The sequence below is a fragment of the Hoplias malabaricus genome, unplaced genomic scaffold (assembly GCF_029633855.1).
Source record: "Hoplias malabaricus isolate fHopMal1 unplaced genomic scaffold, fHopMal1.hap1 scaffold_211, whole genome shotgun sequence".
Taxonomy (NCBI): domain Eukaryota; kingdom Metazoa; phylum Chordata; class Actinopteri; order Characiformes; family Erythrinidae; genus Hoplias; species Hoplias malabaricus.
The window spans coordinates 36,369-60,000 of record NW_027100931.1 but is presented as its reverse complement, the minus strand read 5'-3'; the positions used below and the strand labels follow the sequence as shown (position 1 = coordinate 60,000).

General features: G+C 46.8%; 1 protein-coding gene across 1 annotated transcript in view; it reads left to right on the top strand.

The window, feature by feature from the left end:
• Positions 1-21,361, top strand: part of gas2l1 (growth arrest-specific 2 like 1) — a gene marked incomplete at its 5' end in the record, with an annotated part of 24,498 nt that extends 3,137 nt beyond the window's left edge. Inside the window, 3 exons of the mRNA XM_066658875.1 lie at positions 2,342-2,438; positions 2,852-3,143; positions 11,179-21,361. Of these exons, the coding sequence (XP_066514972.1) occupies positions 2,342-2,438; positions 2,852-3,143; positions 11,179-13,213 (2,424 nt within the window). The remainder of the gene's footprint in view (positions 1-2,341; positions 2,439-2,851; positions 3,144-11,178) is intronic.
• Positions 21,362-23,632: the final 2,271 nt, after the last annotated feature.

Below are 23,632 nucleotides of genomic sequence, written 5' to 3'. Positions count from 1 at the left end.
GATAGTGCTATTGAGGTGTGTGTGTGTGTGTGTGTGTGTGTGTGTGTGTGTGTGCGTGTCTGTTTGAGATCTTTTGACCCACCCCTCACCATGTTGCTCCTCATGCATCTCCACTGATTTACACTTATAATATGTGTGTGTGTGTGTGTGTGTGTGTGTGTGTGTGTGTGTGTGTGTGTGTGTAAATTAATCAAAAAATTAAATGTTTTGGAACTGAAAGGAGTCAATTAATGAGTGAATCACCGGATCAATTAATCAATGAAGGGCATTAATCAGGAGTGTGTTCCTCTGGGAGGCTCTACTCTAGATTTCTGAACATAGCTGTGAGGATCTGATGGAGTTCAGCCTCATCATCATCAGTGAGGGTCAGGGGCTGGTGTTGGGGATTATTTCTGGATCAAACTCAACACTCCAACTCACCCCAGAGGAACCCCATCACTCCAGAGAACACAGTTCCACTGTTCCACACACCAGAGGAACCCCATCACTCCAGAGAACACAGTTCTACTGTTCCACACACCAGAGGAACCCCATCACTCCAGAGAACACAGTTCCACTGTTCCACACACCAGAGGATCTCCATCACTCCAGAGAACACTGTTCCACTGTTCCACACACCAGAGGAACCCCATCACTCCAGAGAACACTGTTCCACTGTTCCACACACCAGAGGAACCCCATCACTCCAGAGAACACAGTTCCACTGTTCCACACACCAGAGGAACCCCATCACTCCAGAGAACACAGTTCCACTGTTCCACACACCAGAGGAACCCCATCGCTCCAGAGAACACAGTTCCACTGTTCCACACACCAGAGGAACCCCATCACTCCAGAGAACACTGGTCCACTGTTCCACACACCAGAGGATCTCCATCACTCCAGAGAACACTGTTCCACTGTTCCACACACCAGAGGAACCCCATCACTCCAGAGAACACTGTTCCACTGTTCCACACACCAGAGGAACCCCATCACTCCAGAGAACACTGTTCCACACACCAGAGGAACCCCATCACTCCAGAGAACACAGTTCCACTGTTCCACACACCAGAGGAACCCCATCGCTCCAGAGAACACAGTTCCACTGTTCCACACACCAGAGGAACCCCATCACTCCAGAGAACACAGTTCTACTGTTCCACACCCCAGAGGAACCCCATCACTCCAGAGAACACTGGTCCACTGTTCCACACACCAGAGGAACCCCATCACTCCAGAGAACACAGTTCCACTGTTCCACACACCAGAGGATCTCCATCACTCCAGAGAACACTGTTCCACTGTTCCACACACCAGAGGAACCCCATCACTCCAGAGAACACTGTTCCACTGTTCCACACACCAGAGGAACCCCATCACTCCAGAGAACACAGTTCCACTGTTCCACACACCAGAGGAACCCCATCACCCCAGAGAACACAGTTCCACTGTTCCACACACCAGAGGAACCCCATCGCTCCAGAGAACACAGTTCCACTGTTCCACACACCAGAGGAACCCCATCACTCCAGAGAACACAGTTCTACTGTTCCACACACCAGAGGAACCCCATCACTCCAGAGAACACTGGTCCACTGTTCCACACACCAGAGGAACCCCATCACCCCAGAGAACACCGTTCCACTGTTCCACACACCAGAGGAACTCCATCACTCCAGAGAACACAGTTCCACTGTTCCACACACCAGAGCTAGGGGACTTTAGACCCCTGTGACCTACACTTGGCATTGAGCTATCTTTAAGCCCTATTTGGAAGGGATTAGTTTTCTTTGGGGAGCGGGGTAATGTCATTCCAACACGGGACATCAGTAATTCATAAAGTATTTGAAAATACTGTGTGGATCAGACACAGCAGTGCTACTGGAGTTTTTAGACTGTCCACTGCTCTGAGAACAGCCCTCACACTAAAAATACCAAGCCCTCAATGACCTAATGTTCCAGTCGTGAAGAGCGATAACATGTGAGAAGATGGTAAAAATGTTACTAACCTCTACACAGTTGTTATAACTGAGGTTATAGACAGTTTAATGGTAAAGTTTTAGCTCCTCCTTCCTCCAGAAAACCAGCGAGACCCTGAGATATGACGGAGTATTCCCCAGTTGTTTTTACAGTAGGAAATAGGCTCAGGAATCTTTCCTGAAATGGGAGCAAATTCCAGAAAAATGACTGAAATGTTCTGTTCACACGGGATTACACCACTTGTATACAGTAAAAGACTCATGCAGCTGCTTTAGAGGGTCTCTTAGGTGTGTAAAGTTGTGTGTAAGTGTGTGTAAAAGTTTGTGCAGATGTTTAAAGTTGTGTGTAGTTGTGTAAAGGTGTGTTTATTTCTCGGCAGGTGTTGCGGACCCATGTGATGGTGCGAGTGGGTGGAGGCTGGGACACTCTGGAGCATTACCTGGACAAACATGACCCCTGTCGCTGTAACGCCTTTGGTGAGTTCACTACCTGTCCTTCTCTCTCTCTCTCTCTCTCTCTCTCTCTCCCTCTCTCTCTCTTTCACTCTCTCTCTTACTCACTCGCTCACCCAGTCACACACACACTCACCCAGTCACTCACACACTCACCCAGTCACTCACACACTCACCCAGTCACACACACACTCACCTAGTCACTCACACACTCACCCAGTCAGTCACACTCACACCTGTGGGACAGTTTCACACACTCACCCAGTCACTCACACAGTCACTCACTCACCCCCTCGGCAGGTGCCACTGTGACCAGTTCATCAGTGTGATTTTCTGGTTGTAATCTTGTGGCTGATCCTGTGGGTGAAGGGTGGACCCATGAAACGCTGCGTCTGTGTTTTGCTGATGTGTGTGTGTGTGTGTGTGTGTGTCCTCAGCTCACAGGTATCAGCCGGGGAAGGTGGGAGGTGCGGCCCCCCACAGTAAGAGCTCCAGTGCCCACTCCTCCCGCTCCACGAGCCCCGGCCCCCAGTGGAGAGGGGAGACCATGACGGCGTTTAAGAACCCGGACCGGCGCTCACTGGAGCCTTCATCATCCTCCACAGCGTCGTCTTCCTCACGGCCTGGCAGAGCACCGCTCCCAGACTCAGAGCCGGGGAGGAGCGCCACGGTCACTCTGCTGCCCAGACCCCCCCGGGACCGGTCAGAGCCTCGGCTCAACACGCTCAGGTAAACAACAACAACAACAACAACAACATCAACAACAGTATTAATAACAATATCACAAATGACAACAATAACAGCAATAAAAAACAATAACAAACCAACAATATCACTATCAACAGCAATATAGTGATAAAATAGCAACAATTAAAATAAAACAATATAAAAACATAAACAACAATAACAACTATAATAATAATAATAATAATAATAATAATAATAATAATAATAATAATAATGATGATGATGATGTCAGGACCGTGCGGACTGATGGAGGCGGACACAAATGTATGACACAATAGACTTTTATTAACAAAAGATAACAAACAGAGATAGACTTGGAAACTAGACAGGATCCTTGGAGAAAGAAAGAGACACAGAGACTTGGACAGAGAGACCATCCAGGGAGAGCTCAACAGACCAAACCTAGACAGAGAGACGGATACAGAGTAAAGACACAAACAGACTTGAGACAAGAGAGATACAAACACACAGACAGGAACAGACAGACCAGACCGGCAGAGGGAGAGGGAAACAGACGAGAGAAAAAGGCTAGAGAGACAATGGAATGGTGTGTAATATGAAAGAGGAACAGACGAGACAAACGGACTGGAGAGAGAGAGGAAAGAGGAACAGACGAGACAAACGGACCAGTGAAAGTGGAAACAGACAAGAGAGGTACAAAGACTGACGAGTTACAAACGGTCCAGACTAAAAGAGCATCGGCTTCAAGGGGCTCAACTCCCGGGGCGCGTAAACCTAGACCCCCCCAGGAGCTGGCGCAGGAGAGGAGCCTGGAAAACAAAACAGAACAAGACAAGACTGACAGAACAGTGAACCAACAGGTGACAGGACTCAGGACAAGACAGGAACAGACACAGGAAATGGAGCTGGCGACATGACAGGACCGGAAACAGAAGACTGGACTCGGGACTGGACAGGAGACTGACAAAGGGCAGCAACGGGAGACGAAACTGGAGACCAGACAGGGGACTGAACAACAGACTGGACAGGCGACTGATGAAAGGGACTCGGGACAAGTCAGGGCTAGAGATGTGTGACAAAACCTGAGCGGGGACAGAAGACTGAACTGGAGTGGAAACAGGAGGCGAGACACCGGACTGGAACAGGGAGTGGAGAGGACTAGACTGGATTTGTGTGGAAACACGAGACTTGACAGGAGACTGGGCTTGAACACTGGACGGGAACTGAGACAGAACTGGGGTAGGAAACAGAGACAAGACTGGGGACAGAACAGGACCAGAAACGGAAGACTGGACAGGAGCATGTGACTGGATAGAGGACAGGACAGGGTGCTGCGTGCTGTGTCACCGCCCTTGCTGTATCTGAAGTGGCCTGGGTCACCACCTTTGCTGTGGGACGCTGCCGGTGCAGGCCCCTACCAAGACGTCCTCTGAAGCAGGGGGTCCTGCAGATACGTCCTCGGGAGCAGGGGGTCCTGGGGAGACGTCCTCGGGAGCAGGGGGCCCTACAAAGACGTCCTCGGGAACAGGGGGCCCTGCGGAGACGTCCTCAGGAGTAGGGGGCCCTACAAAGATGTCTTCGGAAGCATGGGGCCCTGCGGAGACGTCCTCGGGAGCAGGGGGCCCTACAGAGACATCCTCGGAGGCAGGGGGCCCTGCGGAGGTGTCCTCAGAAGCAGGGGGCCCTACGGAGACGTCCTCGGGAGCAGGGGGCCCTACGGAGATGTCCTCAGAAGCAGGGGGCCGTACAGAGACATCCTCAGAAGCAGGGGGCCCTGCGGAGACGTCCTCGGAAGCAGGGGGCCCTACAGAGATGTTTTCAGAAGCAGGGGGCCCTACAGAGATGTTTTCAGAAGCAGGGGGCCCTACAGAGACGTCCTCGGAAGCAGGCTGGGGCTCTGGATCCTTGGGAGTAGCCTTGGAGAATCTCGCTCTCTAAAGCTCACAAAAGGACTCCACATTAATTTCCAGGGCTTTTTCTCTCAGCAGTTGATCTGTTCACTGCAATGCTTCCCCTTTGAGGAGGGATCTCACAAACACAACTTTAATAAACTCGTGTGGAGCAGGAAGAGTCAGGAAGTTAAAATACAGTTTACATTTTAGTAGAAAACCTTCACAGTTTGAACTCCCCTCAAATTCAGTGGGAACTCCTATAAATCACTGAAAAACAGCAGGTTGATCAGACTCCATCAAAACCAGTGATTCTCCTGCTCCTCTGAACTTCTGTGGAGAACAGTCAGTGCTCGCTGCGTCCTTTACTTGGTCGGACATTCTGTCAGGACATTAATAATAATAATAATATAAACAAAAATAAAATGAAAACAGCAACAGCAGCAATAATAGAAATGTAAATAATAACAACAAATAAACGATACAAAAGTGTTACTAATATTTTGATTCCATTGGAAAGGGGTGTTTCTGATAAAGTGGCCAGTGAGCAAAGGGAGGTGTGGGATAGCGGAGGTCTGATTCTCTCACTGACCTTACAAACCACGATAGTTACTTACACACCACGATAACACAGTGAACTTCTTAAGGGTAGCACTCACTTACAATCACACACACACACACACACAGAGGAAAGCAGCAGATTGTAGTGAGCAGATTTCACTAATCTCAGGTGACACTGACCTTCTGCGTTTTGCATGTGCGTCTGCTTGTGGCAGACAGGCGTCACTGCAGAGAGGGCAGTGTGGAAGTCAGGATTAACACATACACACCTCACAAACACACTGCAGAACATCTACACAACATCAAACAGACATCTTCTTCAGACCGTCACACACCGCCCCGAGGGGCTGGGGGGCATCGGCCTGAGAGTAGAGGGCAGAAGGGTGGGGGCAGTGTTCAGACGGGGGGGGGGGGGCAGTGAGGGGCGTGCGTGTGTGTGGATAGCTTGTGTGTATAGATAGCGTGTGTGTGTGGGTGGGTGGGTGGATAGCTTGTGTGTACGGGTAATATGTGCATGGATAGCGTGTTTGTGGATAGGGTGTGTGTGGATAGTATGAGTGTGTATAGCGTGTGTGTGTGTGTGTGTGTGTGTGTGTGTGTGTGTTCGGCCCCTAATTGCTGCACTGCCTGAATTTGGATGAGTATCAACCTGTTTGTGTTGTTCCTTTTCCAACATTGTGCTCTGAGTGAACAAACTGAACCCTGAGGCCTGGAGAAAAGAACACACACACACACACACACACACACACACACACACACACACACACACACACACCATTTCTTTGTCTGTATCGTGTGCAGTTTATACGAGGCTCTGTCATCACCCGACCGTATTAAACTCTCTAATCTGAGCTCTGCCCCGACAGTAAAGAGAGGGCCTAACCCTGGTGTGTGTAGATAAGGTGGAGAGTGTGTTTTCTTACACACACTTAGACCCGGTTTGTTCTCTCAACAGGAACACACCATTGTTTGACGTAATTATGAGCGTCCAGCAGATTTGTTTTGGCACGAAATCGACATTTCCTCCGAGAGTCCGGTGGAAAACACACTGAGTGAAATGAACCCCTGTGGCTCTGCATACTTTATCACCCCCCTCTCCCCCTGTTCCTCAGCGCTCAGGACCCCCACAGAGCAGGTGTGATGTGGTGGTGGATCATTCTCAGCGCTGCAGTGACACTGACGTGGTGGTGGTCTGTGAGTGTGTGTTAACCCCCTGACCCTGACTGATGATTATGTGGCTGAAGGCCATCAGATCCTCACAGCAATGTTCCAACCACAAGTGAAGTGTCTTCCCAGGAGCAGACATTGTCACTGCAGCAGAGGGTTAACCCTGTCACTGCTGGACCCTCTGCAGGTGAGTCAGGTGGGGATTACAGCAGATTAGACTAATCTCAGAGTCTCAGACGCAGAGAAAACACAGATCAGCAAAAGGCTAATCTGGGTCCCGCGTCAAGCTGTGCGTCTGGAGAGTAAACTCCCAACAGGGATGTTCACACTCAGGCCAAAGGTGAGTGTGTGTAGCTGTCAGCAGGTGTGAGTGTGTATGTGATTGAGTGACTGTGTGAGTGACTGTCAGTGTGTGTGTGTGACTGGGTGAGTGTGTGAGTGACTAGGTGAGTGTGTGAGTGACTGTGTCAGTGAGTGAGTGACTGGGTGAGTGTGTGAGAGACTGGGTGAGTGTGTAAGAGATTGGGTGAGTGTGTGAGTGACTGGGTGAGTGTGTGAGTGACTGGGTGAGTGTGTGAGTGACTGTCAGTGAGTGAGTGACTGGGTGAGTGTGTGAGTGACTGGGTGAGTGTGTGAGGGACTGGGTGAGTGTGTGAGTGACTGGGTGAGTGTGTGAGTGACTGTGTCAGTGTGTGTGTGACTGGGTGAGTGTGTGAGTGACTGGGTTAGTGTGTGAGTGACTGGGTTAGTGTGTGAGTGACTGGGTGAGTGTGTGACTGACTGGGTGAGTGAGTGACTGGGTGAGTGTGTGAGTGACTGTGTGAGTGACTGGGTGAGTGTGTGGGTGACTGTGTCAGTGTGTGAGTGATTGGGTGAGTGACTGTGTCAGTGTGTGAGTGACTGTGTGAATGACTGTGTGAGTGACTGGGTGAGTGTGTGAGTGACTGTGTGAGAGTGACTGGGTGAGTGAGTGAGTGACTGGGTGAGTGTGTGAGTGACTAGGTGAGTGTGTGAGTGACTGTGTCAGTGTGTGAGTGACTGGGTGAGTGTGTGAGTGACTGGGTGAGTGTGTGAGTGACTGGGTGAGTGTGTGAGGGACTGGGTGAGTGTGTGAGTGACTGTCAGTGTGTGTGTGACTGGGTGAGTGTGTGAGTGACTGGGTTAGTTTGTGAGTGACTGGGTGAGTGTGTGAGTGACTGGGTGAGTGTGTGAGTGACTGGGTGATTGTGTGAGTGACTGTGTGAGTGACTGGGTGAGTGTGTGAGTGACTGTGTCAGTGTGTGAGTGTAGCTGTCAGCAGGTGTGAGTGTGTGAGTGACTGGGTGAGTGTGTGAGTGACTGTGTCAGTGTGTGTGTGACTGGGTGAGTGTGTGAGTGACTGGGTGAGTGAGTAAGTGACTGGGTGAGTGTGTGAGTGACTGGGTGAGTGGGTGAGTGACTGGGTGAGTGTGTGAGTGACTGTGTCAGTGTGTGAGTGACTGGGTGAGTGAGTGACAGGGTGAGTGTGTGAGTGACTGGGTGAGTGAGTGAGTGACTGGGTGAGTGTGTGAATGACTGTGTCAGTGTGTGAGTGACTGTGTGAGTGTGTGAGTGACTGGGTGAGTGTGTGAGTGACTGTGTCAGTGTGTGATTGACTGTGAGAGTGACTGGGTGAGTGAGTGAGTGACTGGGTGAGTGAGTGAGTGACTGGGTGAGTGTGTGAATGACTGTGTCAGTGTGTGAGTGACTGTGTGAGTGACTGGGTGAGTGTGTGAGTGACTGTGAGAGTGACTGGGTGAGTGATTGAGTGACTGGGTGAGTGTGTGAGTGACTGTGTCAGTGTGTGAGTGACTAAGGAGTGTGTGAAACTGTCCATAAATGTGAGTGAGTGACTGGGTGAGTGTGTGAGTGACTGGGTGAGTGTGTGAGTGACTGTGTCAGTGTGTGAGTGACTGGGTGAGTGAGTGACAGGGTGAGTGTGTGAGTGACTGGGTGAGTGAGTGAGTGACTGGGTGAGTGTGTGAATGACTGTGTCAGTGTGTGAGTGACTGTGTGAGTGTGTGAGTGACTGGGTGAGTGTGTGAGTGACTGTGTCAGTGTGTGATTGACTGTGAGAGTGACTGGGTGAGTGAGTGAGTGACTGGGTGAGTGAGTGAGTGACTGGGTGAGTGTGTGAATGACTGTGTCAGTGTGTGAGTGACTGTGTGAGTGACTGGGTGAGTGTGTGAGTGACTGTGAGAGTGACTGGGTGAGTGATTGAGTGACTGGGTGAGTGTGTGAGTGACTGTGTCAGTGTGTGAGTGACTAAGGAGTGTGTGAAACTGTCCATAAATGTGAGTGAGTGACTGGGTGAGTGTGTGAGTGACTGGGTGAGTGTGTGAAACTGTCCATAAGTGTGTGTGAGTGACAGAATAATGATGACTGAGATGAAGAGAAAGTTCTGAGCTGAAATAAGGCCCTGTAACATTCTGTGTGTTTATATAATATTTATGTAATGTTTGTTTATCGCTGTAAATATGTATTTCTCCAGATTATTCTCAGACGTCTGACGTGAAGAGTTCACTTTTCATTAAAATAACATTTAATTCTGGCAGAAACGTAGATTAAATCATGTTCTCATTAATGTCCGAAATAACCCTGTGTGTGTGTGTGTGTGTGTGTGTGTGTGTGCTGTGAGGAATAAAACCTCTGTGCATGCTCAGTTTCTGCACTGAGGGCCACGGCTGGTCCCCACAATGTAGATCTGATGTGTTCACGCTTAGGGTTCGACGTCCCTGTGTTTGGTTCGTTTCGATGTCTTTTTTGATTCATATTGTGGACAGCTGTGGTCTAAAGATTAGAGCTGAGGGCTGAGGACTGAAAGGTCATTGGTTTGATTCCCAGGAAAACTGGGGGCAGTGGGAGTGAAGGAACAGCACTGTCCTCCTCCTCCATCCACAGCTGAGGGGCCCTTGAGCAAGACACGGATCCCACAACAAAATGAAAGTTTATGAAATGTCCCTACATTGTATGAAAACAAATGTGTGTGTGTGTGTGTGTTTGTGTAATCATTAATTCCACAGGCTCAGTAATCCCCTTTCTCTCCCTTTCTCTCTCTCTCTCTCTCTCTCTCTGTCTCTCTCTCTCTCTCTCTGTGATCACTCTGTTAATCCGAGCGTATTTTCCCGCCGATTCAGGGAATGACTGGCAGTTGTGTTCAGCATCCACACTAATCAATCCCAGCATGCTCTGCATAAACTTTGCCCTCAATCCTATTGGCAGAGAGTCACAGGTGAAAGGTTAATGCACACAGTGTCAGCGCCTGTCAGGATCAGGATTCGGACGCAGGGCTGTGCAGCTACTTCAGAAACGAGGGTTATTTATCAGGAGTGTGCTCCTCTCGGCTGCAGTCTCTAGGTCAGGGTCCTCAAACTACGGCCTGCTGCTTTTTACAGCCACAACGCAAACTGTCTGCCGTTTTACGTCTTTGAACTAACAGAGTTAATGTTGGCTATATATTGGATATAATATTGGAAAATAATGACAACAAAAACATCAACTGCCCACAGAGTTCATCAGTGTTTAGGGCCGATCCAGACAATCAGCAAGAGGCTTGTTTCTCTGCACCTCACACACGTCCTACAATAAAATAAATGTATATGCTCCAGCGAGAGAGAGAGAGTGAGACGCCGTCCATTATGGCACAGTTAGTTCCGCCCCTGCAGTGTGATTGGCTGAGAGTGTGTGTCACAGTTAGTTCCGCCCCTGCAGTGTGATTGACTGAGAGACCTTTCAGAAGGATTGTTATTGCACAATAATGGCACTCTGACTGATGCTCTTCTGGCATTACTCCGCATAATACATGTAACCTAGCAACAACACCATCCATAACCATCAATAACACAATTAAATATCTCTTAAAGTTAAGTGTAATACAGAAAAACACCTTAACTGGTACCTAAGGGCTTTCTTAAAGGAAATCGGCATAACCCCTTAAATACCCCTTACGTACTGAATGTCCCTTAAGTGACGTCATAAAGTTCCCTAACTGTCAGTTCCCTTAGAATTATTGAAGCGATGCAGGTCCTCACCTTAACGCTCAGAAGACGGAGAACACGGCTGCATTGTTCAAGGTTTTTGAAGATGATTGTGTTCCTAGGAGAGTTTTTTTTCGAGAGAATCCTCTAGACCCTCAGACTAACAGTTATTTAGAGAGAACAGGTTTAATGTATATATTAATAATAATTATAAATAGAGGGGGACAGTTCATGAATGAACTTTGAATTTGGCTTGTCACATATTGCTAACATGGTTCTCATAATAATGCATTTTATGTGCACACGTTCAAAACACAGTTCACAACAGTTTGAAAACACTTGGTTGTTAATAAAAAGACAAAACATTAACAAATCTGTCATTGCTTGGTCATCTGGTTAATTACTGATCTCTCTCTGTCTCGCTTTTCTCACTCTGCTTCTCAGGAACAAGGACTCTCTGTTGCCCTTGACTCGCCGGCTCTCTGGAGACAGCGACTCGTCCACTGCTTCATCTAAAGGTGGCGGAGGAGGAGGAGGAGGAGGAGGAGCAGGAGGAGGACGTTTCTCTCTGGGAGGTCGTCGTTCTAACGGTGAGGAGGTGATCCTCATGGTCAACCGGAAAGAGGGCAAGCATGTTATTGAGCGTGCGGATTGTGGGCCCCAGATCCCTGCACTTAGGCCACCTCAGACTCGAGCTCGCAGCGCCTCAAGGGAACGCCCCGGACCCCCTTCTTCTTTTCTCAAACCAAGTCCACCACAAGGCCCTGCGGAGGGGCATCGAGCTGCTCGTCCAGAGAGGGGAAGATCTCTGGGCTTGGACGGGATGAAAAGAATCCAAGGTCCTCGCTCCCTAAGCCAGGGTAAAGCTCCTCTCCGTGGTCGAGTGAGTGAAGCAAGCCCTGGCTCCCCTCGGCACAGAGATTCCCTGCCCAAAGATGATCTGAGGCCCAAGCAAGTGCCTCCAGGTTCCCCTAGACTCAGCGGAGGCCTTACCAGGCGTCAGACGTCTTCTTCAGCCTCCAGTTCACCCATCAAAGGAACCAACAGCCCTGTGAAGAAGGGCATGGTAACCCCAAGACCTCCAGCCCCTCGTTCTCCCTCTTTGGGAAACCGCAAGCTCTTGCCTCCTGTTTCTCAACAAGGGCGACGTTCTCCACACTCCTCAAACAAAACTCCTCATCATCCTCCTAGATCCCCTCGGGTTTCCCACAGCCCCCGATCAGTCGGGAGGCCCCAAAGAGGAATGGGTCACCAGCAAGCCCAGCAACCCCAGGAGGATGAGATGGGGTTCGGATTCCAGATGCTATCCAGCCAGGATGCTGCTCAGCATGAGATGGAGCTGTACCGCAGCTTCGAGGCCGAGTTCCTGGCCAACACTAAGCAGCAGGAGCAGGCACAGTCCAGCCAAACCAGAGCACCTTCCTCAAAGGAATTGGGACCTTTGCAGCCTCCAGTCTCCTCTCAGCATGGCTTTGGGATGCTGGGTGATCCCAATGTTACAGATTCAGCATACTCCTCTTCCAACTCCTCATCCTCCTCTTTAAATGTGGGAGGGAAAGTGGGAACCCTTCCTGATTTACGGGAATCAAAGCGGACCCGGAATTGCGCCTTGGAGGATCCCCCTACGCTGCTGCACAGCCAAACCAGAGCTGGGCTTCCCAACGGTGGTGGGCTACGATGGGCTGGTCTTGGTGGGGGTCTCCGAAAGCTTCCTGCCATCTCCAGCTCAATGGAGGAGTGCGAGCAAGTCCGGGAATCTGACTCGAGTCTTCCCTACACTCCCCGGCATATAAATGGAGGTCACTTGGGGATCCCTCTGTCTGAGGTGCCCATGGATGCACAGCAAGACTGGGCTGGGATAGAAGGTGACATTCCTCTTGGTGATCACCATCCGAATCTGCCCTACGACCACGAGGATGCCAATGCCAACCCTAATGAAGACCTTTCACTTCCAGAGACATATCCTTCTCCTTTACCCCCGCCTCCAGAAGACTGCTCCTACAACGACTCCTCCAGTGAGAGCTCTTCTATGTGTTTTAGTTTGAGCGAGAATCTTTCGGATGGCTCCTGTACCACTCCACCTCCTTCTGTGGCCAACGGAGATGGCGAAAACACAGTTGTCCTGCGTCCCAAGAAGGGGCAGAAGAAGGCAGAGAGGGTGCCTTCCATCTACAAAATCAAGCTAAGGCCAAGGATACGGCCTCGAACAGATAACCGGCCAGAAAACAGTCCGTCAAGGATTCCCACGCCAGTCAGTTACAGAGACCTACACCACCGACAACAACAATCCCCTGCAAATCTGTCGCCTCTTCAGACGCCTCCTCAATCGCCGAGATCTCACGGACGCCAACCGTCTCGCAAAGCTCTGAACCAAGCCTTTGCCGATCTCATCCATCCTCAACAAAGATCAGCCACCATGGGATCTAGAGAAAACGCCTTCTCCCCAGAGTCCAGCTTGGACGGGGAGCCTTGGATGTAACACAGCGTGTGAACGGCAGTGTGGATTAATGCAGAAGATGTTAACCTGTTGATATGGGGTCCTGAATGTATTGCCACAGGTGATGAGCAAAGGGTAATCGGTTTTAAACTGGGCACCACCCTGTTGATATAATTACATCACCAGTGTCTAAAGATGCTGAGCACTGGTCACTATCTTGTCTTCGGTCATTCCTGTGCAAATAAAGGCACAGTGTGATCACAAAGTAAAAGGGACACCAGAACTACCAGAAAGATCCCTTCTTGTCCTAGACAGTGGCTGTGGATTATATATTTAGCACACTGGAAAACCTTCAGAATCACAGATACGCATGACACAATTTTCTTGTTTTGATTTCTGAGTTGTTCCTGTTTTCTCAAAATGACAAAATACTTCAAGTCCTGGATTTGGACTTTATAAATGGAATAGAAATGGGAAACACCTGAGTTGAAGGCTGCCTGCACAGACATTTCATAACACATGCTAAATGATTCGCTTGGATATTTCCAAACATCTAATGCTATGGCATCTATGTTGGTTCAATCCCTGAGGGATGCCTTAGCCATCCGCGACCAGGAGTCATCATATAATGAGTCAGTAGTTGGCATTGCGTGTCTCAGAGGAAGCTTGAGCTTGTCCTCACCCTCCGGGTGTTGGTGGCATTGCGTGCGAGGAAGTTTAGCTAAAAGTTAACTGAGTGGAATTGGGGACCATTCAGTAACCAAAAATGTCTTGCAAATAAACCTTGTTCCATTCTCCATCTTCTTTCTCCTGTAAAGGTACCATTTTGGAGGATGTGTTTTTGGAGGATGTTATTGTGGCATGAACCATCTTATCTTACATTTACACGCATAATGTGTAAAAACATTCAGAGACTAGTTTGCGCTCAAATGTGTGTTTGATTTTGCATATTATGCAAATTAGCTCAAAATTCTAAGTGGGTGGAGCTTATAGGTATTTGAGGCTTTTATTTTATAGCAATCAGGGAAAAAAATTAAGAGATACAGACCTCGAAATGTTTGTTTCTTCGTTAGCACCACCATCAGGCCAATCAGTGTCATTTTTTGTTGCCCACCAAGATGCTCACAAACTACATCTAACCTCCATGTGTGGTGTCTGTACAACCCACGGTCTCATCCACACAACAACTTTTACAGGAGAAAAAATCCTTACAAAAGCAGTAGGGTTCTACGCACCGAGTGCCTGAACCCTAATAAATACAGCAAGCATAGCTTCCTAAATGGTCTTTGATGCTAACGCATGTGTTATGAAGTGCCTATGAAGCAGGCCTTCACATATAAGGTGTTACCAAATGTCTCTTTACCAAAGGATACCGTTCTGAGGATGTCAGGATGTCCGGACACCAGCTTAGCATGTCACTTTTCTGATGTTTCGTTGCTGCAGGATCATATTTGCGGCAAGTCAATCACAGGATTTGCTTCCCTCGCTCTCAGTGTGCAAGTGTTGATTGTGTGCCGTCCGCACAGTGTAGGTGAAATGAAGAGGAGGAAATGAGAACATGACTCTTCACTCCATTGCACATTCAAAAGTCCTGGGATTTCTCTGCAAGACAAAGAGTGTGCACTGGGAAAAATGACGTCTTATTCAGTGAAAACACAGTAAATATAGTCAGTACCTGTAATATTTCTTGTTATGGGACTGTTGTAAGAATATTATGAGTATTCACATGTTTGTAGCCAGATATGAAATTCCTTAATGATTATAATCAGAAAGAAAATGCTGAACTTCACTGGCAGATAATCTCGCTCATTCCAGTAGAATAAAATACGTAAAAATATGTGAGAAATATAAGATATACTGACTAGATTGCAATTACCCAGCCAGAACACCTCAGCGGGTCCCATGTGGGATACTGGCTGCAGGCTTAACCCATTCTGGTCCCATCTCTGATGCTTGAGTGCATCCAAAACTGGTACCAAAATTTAAACCATTGACAAAAGATGCTGGTCATTTGGACCCCTCATCGGTGCTTTGGGAGGGTAATAAGACGTCATGTATTTTCCCTCACCTCTAGAAGTCCCCATTAACTCCAATTTAAAGTGTGTTTTCTGAGTATAAGGGTCTGGTTTGTATCCATATGTCTGTGTCTGTATCTCTTCCTGAGGTTCAATCTGTTTTGACCATCACTTACAAAGCAACAGATTTTTCATTTTGTCACTGTCCACTGGTCAGAAATTCCCCTGCTGTCAGAGAGACGTTATTTAAGCACGAAATCCCTTGACTTTCCATTTGATTCTACCTTAGCTTTTTTTTGTTTAAATAATTTACATTTCAGGTTCTAATTGATTGTGTGTGGATCCAGTTTTAAGGAATCTGCTCTTGTTTTATGAAGTTGTGGTTATCTTTTATTGTTGAGGTTGACAGGCTGAAAGCTGGACCTAGTACAGGACGTTGTTGTCGGCCTTTTCCTCTTCAGGACCAGGACGATTGTTCATTCACGTTTAGTTTGAATGTCCCAGACACTTTAGAAATGTCCCCAGAGTTTTTGTTTTTATTCGTGTCACATCTCATTTCAATGTCTTTGCTTTGTTAGCTGTCATGAGGCTAAATAGGAGGGGGATTTTTGTTGATTTTATTTGGCAACCATGCTGGAGTGAACTAGGGCTGCAGGATATGGACACAGTACTGTGTTCCAATTATATTTTTGCACATTGCGACTGTAGTCATTGGCGTTATGAGGAAATCCACATAAAGAGTGGGCATCCACTGCAGAATTATGGAGTCAGAATAGGGTCAAAAAGATTTTGAGCTCCTAAAACAATATTCTCAAACGTACTGAAATTTGCAGTTGGGTTTGAGCAACTACATAAAGGTAAAACCCAAATGCAATGTGGAACCCAAATTGGAATGTTCAAATATAAAAACAAACTGTCTGTGAGGAGTGTGGTGTGTTCTCTCTGTGTTTGCGTGGGTTTCTTCCGGGTGACTGTCTGTGAGGAGTGTGATGTGTTCTCTCTGTGTCTGCATGGGTTTCCTCCGGGTGACTGTCTGTGAAGAGTGTGGTGTGTTCTCCCTGTGTCTGCGTGGGTTTTCTCCGTGTCACTGTCTGTGAGGAGTGTAGGTTTTAACTACAGTTTTTAAGTAAAGGTTTTTACACTGTAATCATAATTGTAAAATTATTTGTGAAAACCAGTATCGCAATAACACTTAGCAAATGATATATCGTGCAGCCCTAGACAGATCTTTAGTGTAACTAGGGCATCTCCAGACAGTGGTGAGGAATGTCAGCTTGGAATAGAGGCTATTTTAGAGGATATTTTTCCACCTGTTTCTCCAGATGACCATTCCAGATTATCCTCCACTGTGTATCTAAACCTCTCCTCCGTATGTTAGCCTCAGTGTACATGCTGTTGTGCTGAATAACAGTGTAACCGTAATCGTGTTAAACAGTTCAGCACTGCCATGGGTTCATCCCTGTCCTGGGGTCTTTCGCTTGCATCACATCACAACAATGAAAAAAAAAAAGAAATATATAAAATATGTAGGTAAATGTAATGTATTTATGTTTGGGGGAGGGGTGAAGAGAGTTGAAGTCTATGTGTAATATATGTGTATATGTTCAATGTTGAAACATGGGGTTGGTGTAGTGTGTATATAATATTAATGGGGTCTTAAGATTATTGTATAAAAATCCATGCTGTTGGTTTTGGGTAATTCTGCCTTAGCTCTATGCACAACTGCTGCCTTGGAACAACTCGTTTTTGCCTTAAAGTGTGAGTGCTCAACTTAGTGTGTGTTTATTCACATTATAACTAGTAGTATCCCACCCAGAGACCACCTTAAAGGGACATTCTGGCCTTAATATAGAGTTAAATATGTTATTCTCTGTGTTATGTAGTTTACTGCTGCAATATTACAACATTATCCTCATTGGTTTCACACAATCCACAATTTTATATCAGAGTTAAGTTTATGTTCATCTCATTACAGTACCGTTTTCTGCACAAATTACACACCACAGACATGGGGACTCCCTGTGTTGAATGCTAGCCTGAATGCTAACCTAGTGACATAAAAAAAAGACAAATAAATACAGCCAGGGTTTGAGAAAAACTGTACAGAAAATTGATACTATCTTTATTCAAACACCAGGGATTAGCTAAACCAAGGTCCATCATGCTAACTTTAGCTTTTAGCTTAATGTGCTACCGAGATAGCAGACACATTTGGCCCAAAATCTCAAGGTTGAAATCTCAAAAATCAAAGTTGCTGTGGTATCAAGCAATCATTGCCTAGCCACGTATATTAGCTAAAAATACAACCGTGCTAGCATTAGTCTGACTCTTACTTCAGTGATGAAAAATTAAAAGCGATTCTGACTTATTCAGACACCAGAGATTATTTTTGACAGAGAAAATTAGATTTTTAGCTTGTGGTTTTCTCATGATCTGCTGAGTCATTTTTGGTGTTTAAGAGATAATGAGGTAGTTAAACTAAGATAATATCATAAAGAATTTAAATAACTGTTATTAATTACTGCTACAATAAGAATAAAAAGTTAAAGAAACACTAGGTCCTTTTATTACATTAAAATTATAGCTTCAAAATAATTGTGATGCCCCTCTGAGCCATAATAAGGAGAATAGAGCCTCTGTTGTTGCCACACTGCAGAAACTGCACTACGTAGCTAAAATTATGGAGGCAGGCCAGGAAATCACCATTTATGTAATGGACCTTTTCCAGTAACTCTTTTTCAGAGAGATAAGCTTTGCAGAGACTACTTCATTTTTTGGCCAGAGTGTCCCTTTAATTTGTGCAATAGTGAAAGCTAAAACACAATATTTAAAGTATGATTATCACTAAAGTCACATCAACTACACTTGCTTTCCTGAACCTGCAGCCCCTGACTGACTTGAACCCCTTTACACTTTATTTGATTTATTTAGCTGAGAGGGTGATGAAGGGCTCTTAATTTGGCGAGTAGCTCAACAAGGAAATGTTCTCGAGGGCGTGGATCACACATTCTTCAAAATAAAGGTCGCTAAAGGGTGCCAGGTTTGAACACACTGGGTTCTAGTGAGTGTGCAGGTTGTTTAGTACACTTCCGTGGAGTTATTTTGTATATACGACTAAAATAATACAATTATAAATTAGAATAATGTAAATTTTGGATTTGTAAAATATATGTTCAGTCAAATTAAAGAGAAATTCCACCATGCGTTTAGAACTTTTAATACAGCCATGAAACATTTTCATCTGTGGTTTAAACACTGTTTTACGATATTTCTCATAAAAACACAGTCATTCTGGAGACTAAATGAAAGGGCTATATTCTGATTTCTGGTCCCTATCAGCCACAGCGTGAACAACACACAGAACAATAATCTGTAACCTTCATCCTGATCAGGGACACTGTCTGAACCCTGCTCATATTCACTGGAGCAGGGTGACACCTTTATTAATGTGTTCATATATGGATTCCATAGATATTTTAAAGTTGTGGTGGAATTACCCTCACAATTTTAAAAGAATACACTCAGTTTTATAAACCCCATGACTTTAGAACCTTGCGCTAATTACTGCACCCCGTGAGGAACCTTATTTTAAAGACTGAAGTAATTACGTGGACTTTAAATTGAAATACTCTTTAATATTATTTTAAACTGTAATATGTTTGACTTGATTTTTAAAGCCACATATAGACACAGTGATCCGGACTCTCCTGTGGTTCTGTGGCGCCACCCTGTGGCTGATACAGTGAACGGCACCTCGTGAAACAATGGACCGTACACTCAGCAACTTTAATATTCAAATAACCTTTTGTTTCTACACTCCACTGATCCCACAGGTCACTGTAGCTCCTCAGTTACAGACTGTGGTCCATCTGTTGCTCTGCATACTTTATTAACCCCCACTTCCCCCTGTTCCTCAGCGCTCAGGACCCCTGCAGTGACACTGACGTGGTGGTGGTGTGTGAGTGTGTGTTGTGCTGGTGACTACAGTGATGTGTGTTGTCAGTGGAGTGTAGATTCAGTCAGGTGACTGTACTCTTCTGGCTGATGAGTGTATGCTGTAGAGGTGTGGAGAACCGAACTGATAACGGTGTAATATTGTAGTCCAGGGTGGAGAGCGGAGGACCCAGGCCACTGATGCGAATGTCTGGATGAGTGTTTGAATGAGGGAGGTGTTTAAACCCTACTCTGAGGTGTGTGTGTTGGTTTAAATGCTTTTATTTATACAGGAGTGAGTCTTCCTGGTCTGTGACTGTGGGTAATGTATGTGTACGACATGAAAGAGATGATGCTAGTGCTTAGTGCTAGTTTTATTGTTACTGTTGGTATTGGAAGCTTTATTGTACAGTATGTCTTGTGTGGATGAGAAATGCTTTGATTTCTGATCAATTAAAGCTTTAATTGGGGCTTTAAAGACTGTGAAGGTTTTTCCAGGGCTCTGAAAGGGTGCACCACATGAGAAGACGTTGATGTTGGTTGGCTGTGTCTAGTCTTTGCTGAAGGGACTGCGTTTAGGAGTCATTAAGCTATTACTGTCCTAATCTGACCTTTTAATGTGGCTCCATGTGTTCGCTGGGCTTCGCTCAGGGCACGGTAGCTTTAAACCCCTCTTGGTATTGAGCTTGGTGACTTTAAAGGTGCAGTATGTAAGATTTAGAGGGCTCCATTAGCTGAAATATGAATACAGTAAACCAGTCCGTGTTTTCATGATGTGTATCATCACCTGCTGTGGTGATTTTGTTCACAAGTTCACACATGGATCAGGGCATCTTCCAAAAGACAACATTAGGAGGGAGGGGTGAGGGAGGGGCAACCGGTTGGTTTTAACCAGCAAACTGCACCTTTAAGCTCACGCGCACACCTTAGAGGGCCCCACGCTGGTTAAACAAGGGCTAGGATTCTGTCTGTACCGGGTCCACATGGGCTCATACGGTGCTTTTCTACTGCATGGTCCCTGCTCTACTGGACTCTACACATCTCCTCCACCAGGTGAATCAGGTTCTGGTTCTGGAAGCGGGTTCTTGTTTAGTGGCTGTTCTCTCGTGGTTCAGAGCGAGTCGAGTAGGGACTAAACCGTGGCGTGTAAACCTTGCAGAGCGCTGATTGTCCAGAGAGAGTCGTCACTCTACGCCACGCAACGCAGACGACCAGCACCAACTCTCCATCTGTAAAATCTCCAGCTGCAGCAGAGAACACGTTTGTTTTTATCCGACTCACGATGATGATGACGGAGGTGTGTTCAGTCCCAAACAACAGCAACACGCCGATACACCATGAGTAAACACCGCTTAACGTTACCGCCGCCGTTGTTGTGGTTTCCAAAGCCCACTGTTCCCCTTAGAGACAGGGTTAGAGACGACACTGATACATTTCTAGGGGGACCTGTGGGAGTGAAAAACTGCCCAGGAACCAATCAGAGAGTAGAGTCCAGTAGAGTCGGGACCAAGTAGTCAAAAAGTGCCAATAGTGGGTTGTACTGACCGGGTGGTACCAACATGTCCCATTTTAGATTCTGAGAAGTGAGTGGACTTGTCCTCAGTTGATGTTCTGTGGGCTACTGTTTCTGTGCCTGGTTCTGAATCTGGACTCACACTCAGAGGAACCAGGAGTGGACTTTTATTACGTTGCTGAAGCTGTCCTTCTCCATTCACTGCCAATGGTTTCTCAGACGTCTTCATCCACAGATCGGCCGTCTCTGTAACGTTTCGTCTCTGCAGTGGCACCTCAGCTTTATTGTTTCTGACAGAGTTCTTTTGTCCTTTGAATTTTCTGACGGATGAAATCAGTTTGAATGTAGGACACAAGCTGCATGGCTTTCTTTAAACTTTACAGTTTGTGTGTGGTTTCTCCCAGTGATGTGTTCCCTCTGCGTCCGCTCACACCGTCACACACCAGTCTCTGCTCACAGACGTCCCCTCCCCGAGCCAAGTCCAGCAGTGTGTGTCTGAACGTCTGTGAACACTCCCTCTCTCCTCGCTGCATCTGTCTTTCCTTCCGCGCTTTTCTTTCTTTCCGAGTTGTTGATAAAACATACAGAATCAGAATGAAAGTGTGGAATAGAGTATTGTATAAAAAAGCAATATTTGCAAAAAGCAAAAGCCAGGACTCCACTGTTCTTTGAAATGAAAAGAATATGAAACAGATGCTGTTCATTTTGTTCTTGTAATAAATCTGTTTTTCAGAGGCACATGGCTCCTCTCTGACTCTGACTCTTTACTCACAACATCACTCACTCACTCACCCTGTCATTTACACACTCACTCACTCACCCTGTCATTTACACACTCACTCACTCACCCTGTCATCTACACACTCAAACACTCACCCAGTCACTCACACACTCACCCTGTCATTTACACACTAGGTTATTCACACACTCACCCAGTCACTCACACACCCTGTCATCTACACACTCAAACACTCACCCAGTCACTCACACACTCACCCTGTCATTTACACACTCAGTTATTCACACACTCACCCAGTCACTCACTCACTCACCCTGTCATTTACACACTCGGCTATTCACACACTCACTCTGTAATTTACACACTCAGCTATTCACACACTAACCCAGTCACTCAAACACTCACCCTGTCATTTACACACTCGGTTATTCACACATTCACCCAGTCACTCTGTAATTTACACACTCAGCTATTCACACACTCACCCTGTCATTCACACACACACACTCTCTCTATCTCTCTCTCTCTCCCTCTCTCTCTCTCACACACACACACACCTGGGGACAGTGTGACACACTTACTCCATATATCAGTGTGTGTGCTTAGACTGTGGAAAGAAGGCAAAGCACCCAGAGGAAACCCTCACAGACACAGAGAGAACACACCACACTCCTAAAAGGCAGTGACTCGAAGAGAGGCTCCCACTCAGGAACCTGAGACTCTGCAGCGCCCCCTTACTGTCCACTACAGTTATTGTTTTTATTTATGAGCCCAGCTTCATCATGTCATGGATTAATGTTCTATTTTGTGATATAAAGTAGTTAACTTCACATAAATCCGCTCTGTCTTTATTCAGATCATGTTCACATTAAAGTGTGAAACTGGAGCCCACCAACCCACACACTGTGAAACAAGACCCCAGTCAGTTTTCTGTTATCTGCCTGAGTCAGAAACACGGGATAAAACGAGTCGTTCTGATTCTGCTCCGCTTCTGACGTCAAGTGCAGAGACTTTAGAATGGCCCCGCCCCCTCGTCTGAGTCTGTCCAATCACAGCGCTGGACCCGTGTTTACGTGAGAGCACAAAGACGAGGTTAAACTCAGCAAAACAGACACAACGAGCGCGGAGAAATAAGAGCACTGAGTAAAAACGGAGAAGAAAGAGAACAGAGTGAAAACAGCTAAAAACCAGAGCTTCTGCTCCTCGCTCCTCACTGCTGTGCGCTCGGGGTCGGGGTGAACAGCGAGCGGCTCATTATCATTTAAAGGAACAGGTGCTGAAAGCGGGCGTTCTGAACAGGGCTGTTTACACAGGGGGAGAACACTGCTGTGGGGCTCGTGGGGTTTGGACCAAGGCAGGTCACAGGTGTTAGAACTAGTACTGTGTTCACTTAAAGCTGGAATGAGTGCTGTGTAAACAATGTGTAAATCACAGGCCCAGTATTAGAGCTTTTTGTGCTGTTATACGCAAAACAGAGCAGGTATTTACGAGGTTTTAATTATGGCCCTGTTTCAGCGTGTATCTGTCAGTGGGACAGTTATCATCTGTGATTAAGGATTTGTTATTTTAGTTTCTGTGTTTGTTTTTAGGTTTTTAATGAGCACCTTATAATCAGACTGTTTATCCCTCGTCTCCCTGCGCCACACAGGGCTATGGGAAACATTAGCCTGCTCTAAAGCTGAAGTGGGTGAATTATTCACCAGTGAACTACAGCATGCAGCTCTCACTCTGACATTCTCCAGGCCGTTACAGTTAGTTGAGTTTTTCCAAAGTGAACACACACACGTATAAAATACATACAGTCAAAAGTAACACAACAATAATGATGACATAAATAGAACATTAGACACAGCGATCCGGAGTCTACCCAAAACCACTGGGCGCAAGGCAGGAACACACCCTGGAGGTGAACACACCACACTCCTCACAGACAGTCACCCAGAGGAAACCCACGCAGACACAGGGAGAACACACCACACTCCTCACAGACAGTCACCCGGAGGAAACCCACGCAGACACAGGGAGAACACACCACACTCCTCACAGACAGTCACCCGGAGGAAACCCACGCAGACACAGGGAGAACACACCACACTCCTCACAGACAGTCACCCGGAGGAAACCCACGCAGACACAGGGAGAACACACCACACTCCTCACAGACAGTCACCCGGAGGAAACCCACGCAGACACAGGGAGAACACACCACACTCCTCACAGACAGTCACCCGGAGCGGGACTCGAACCCACGACGTACAGGA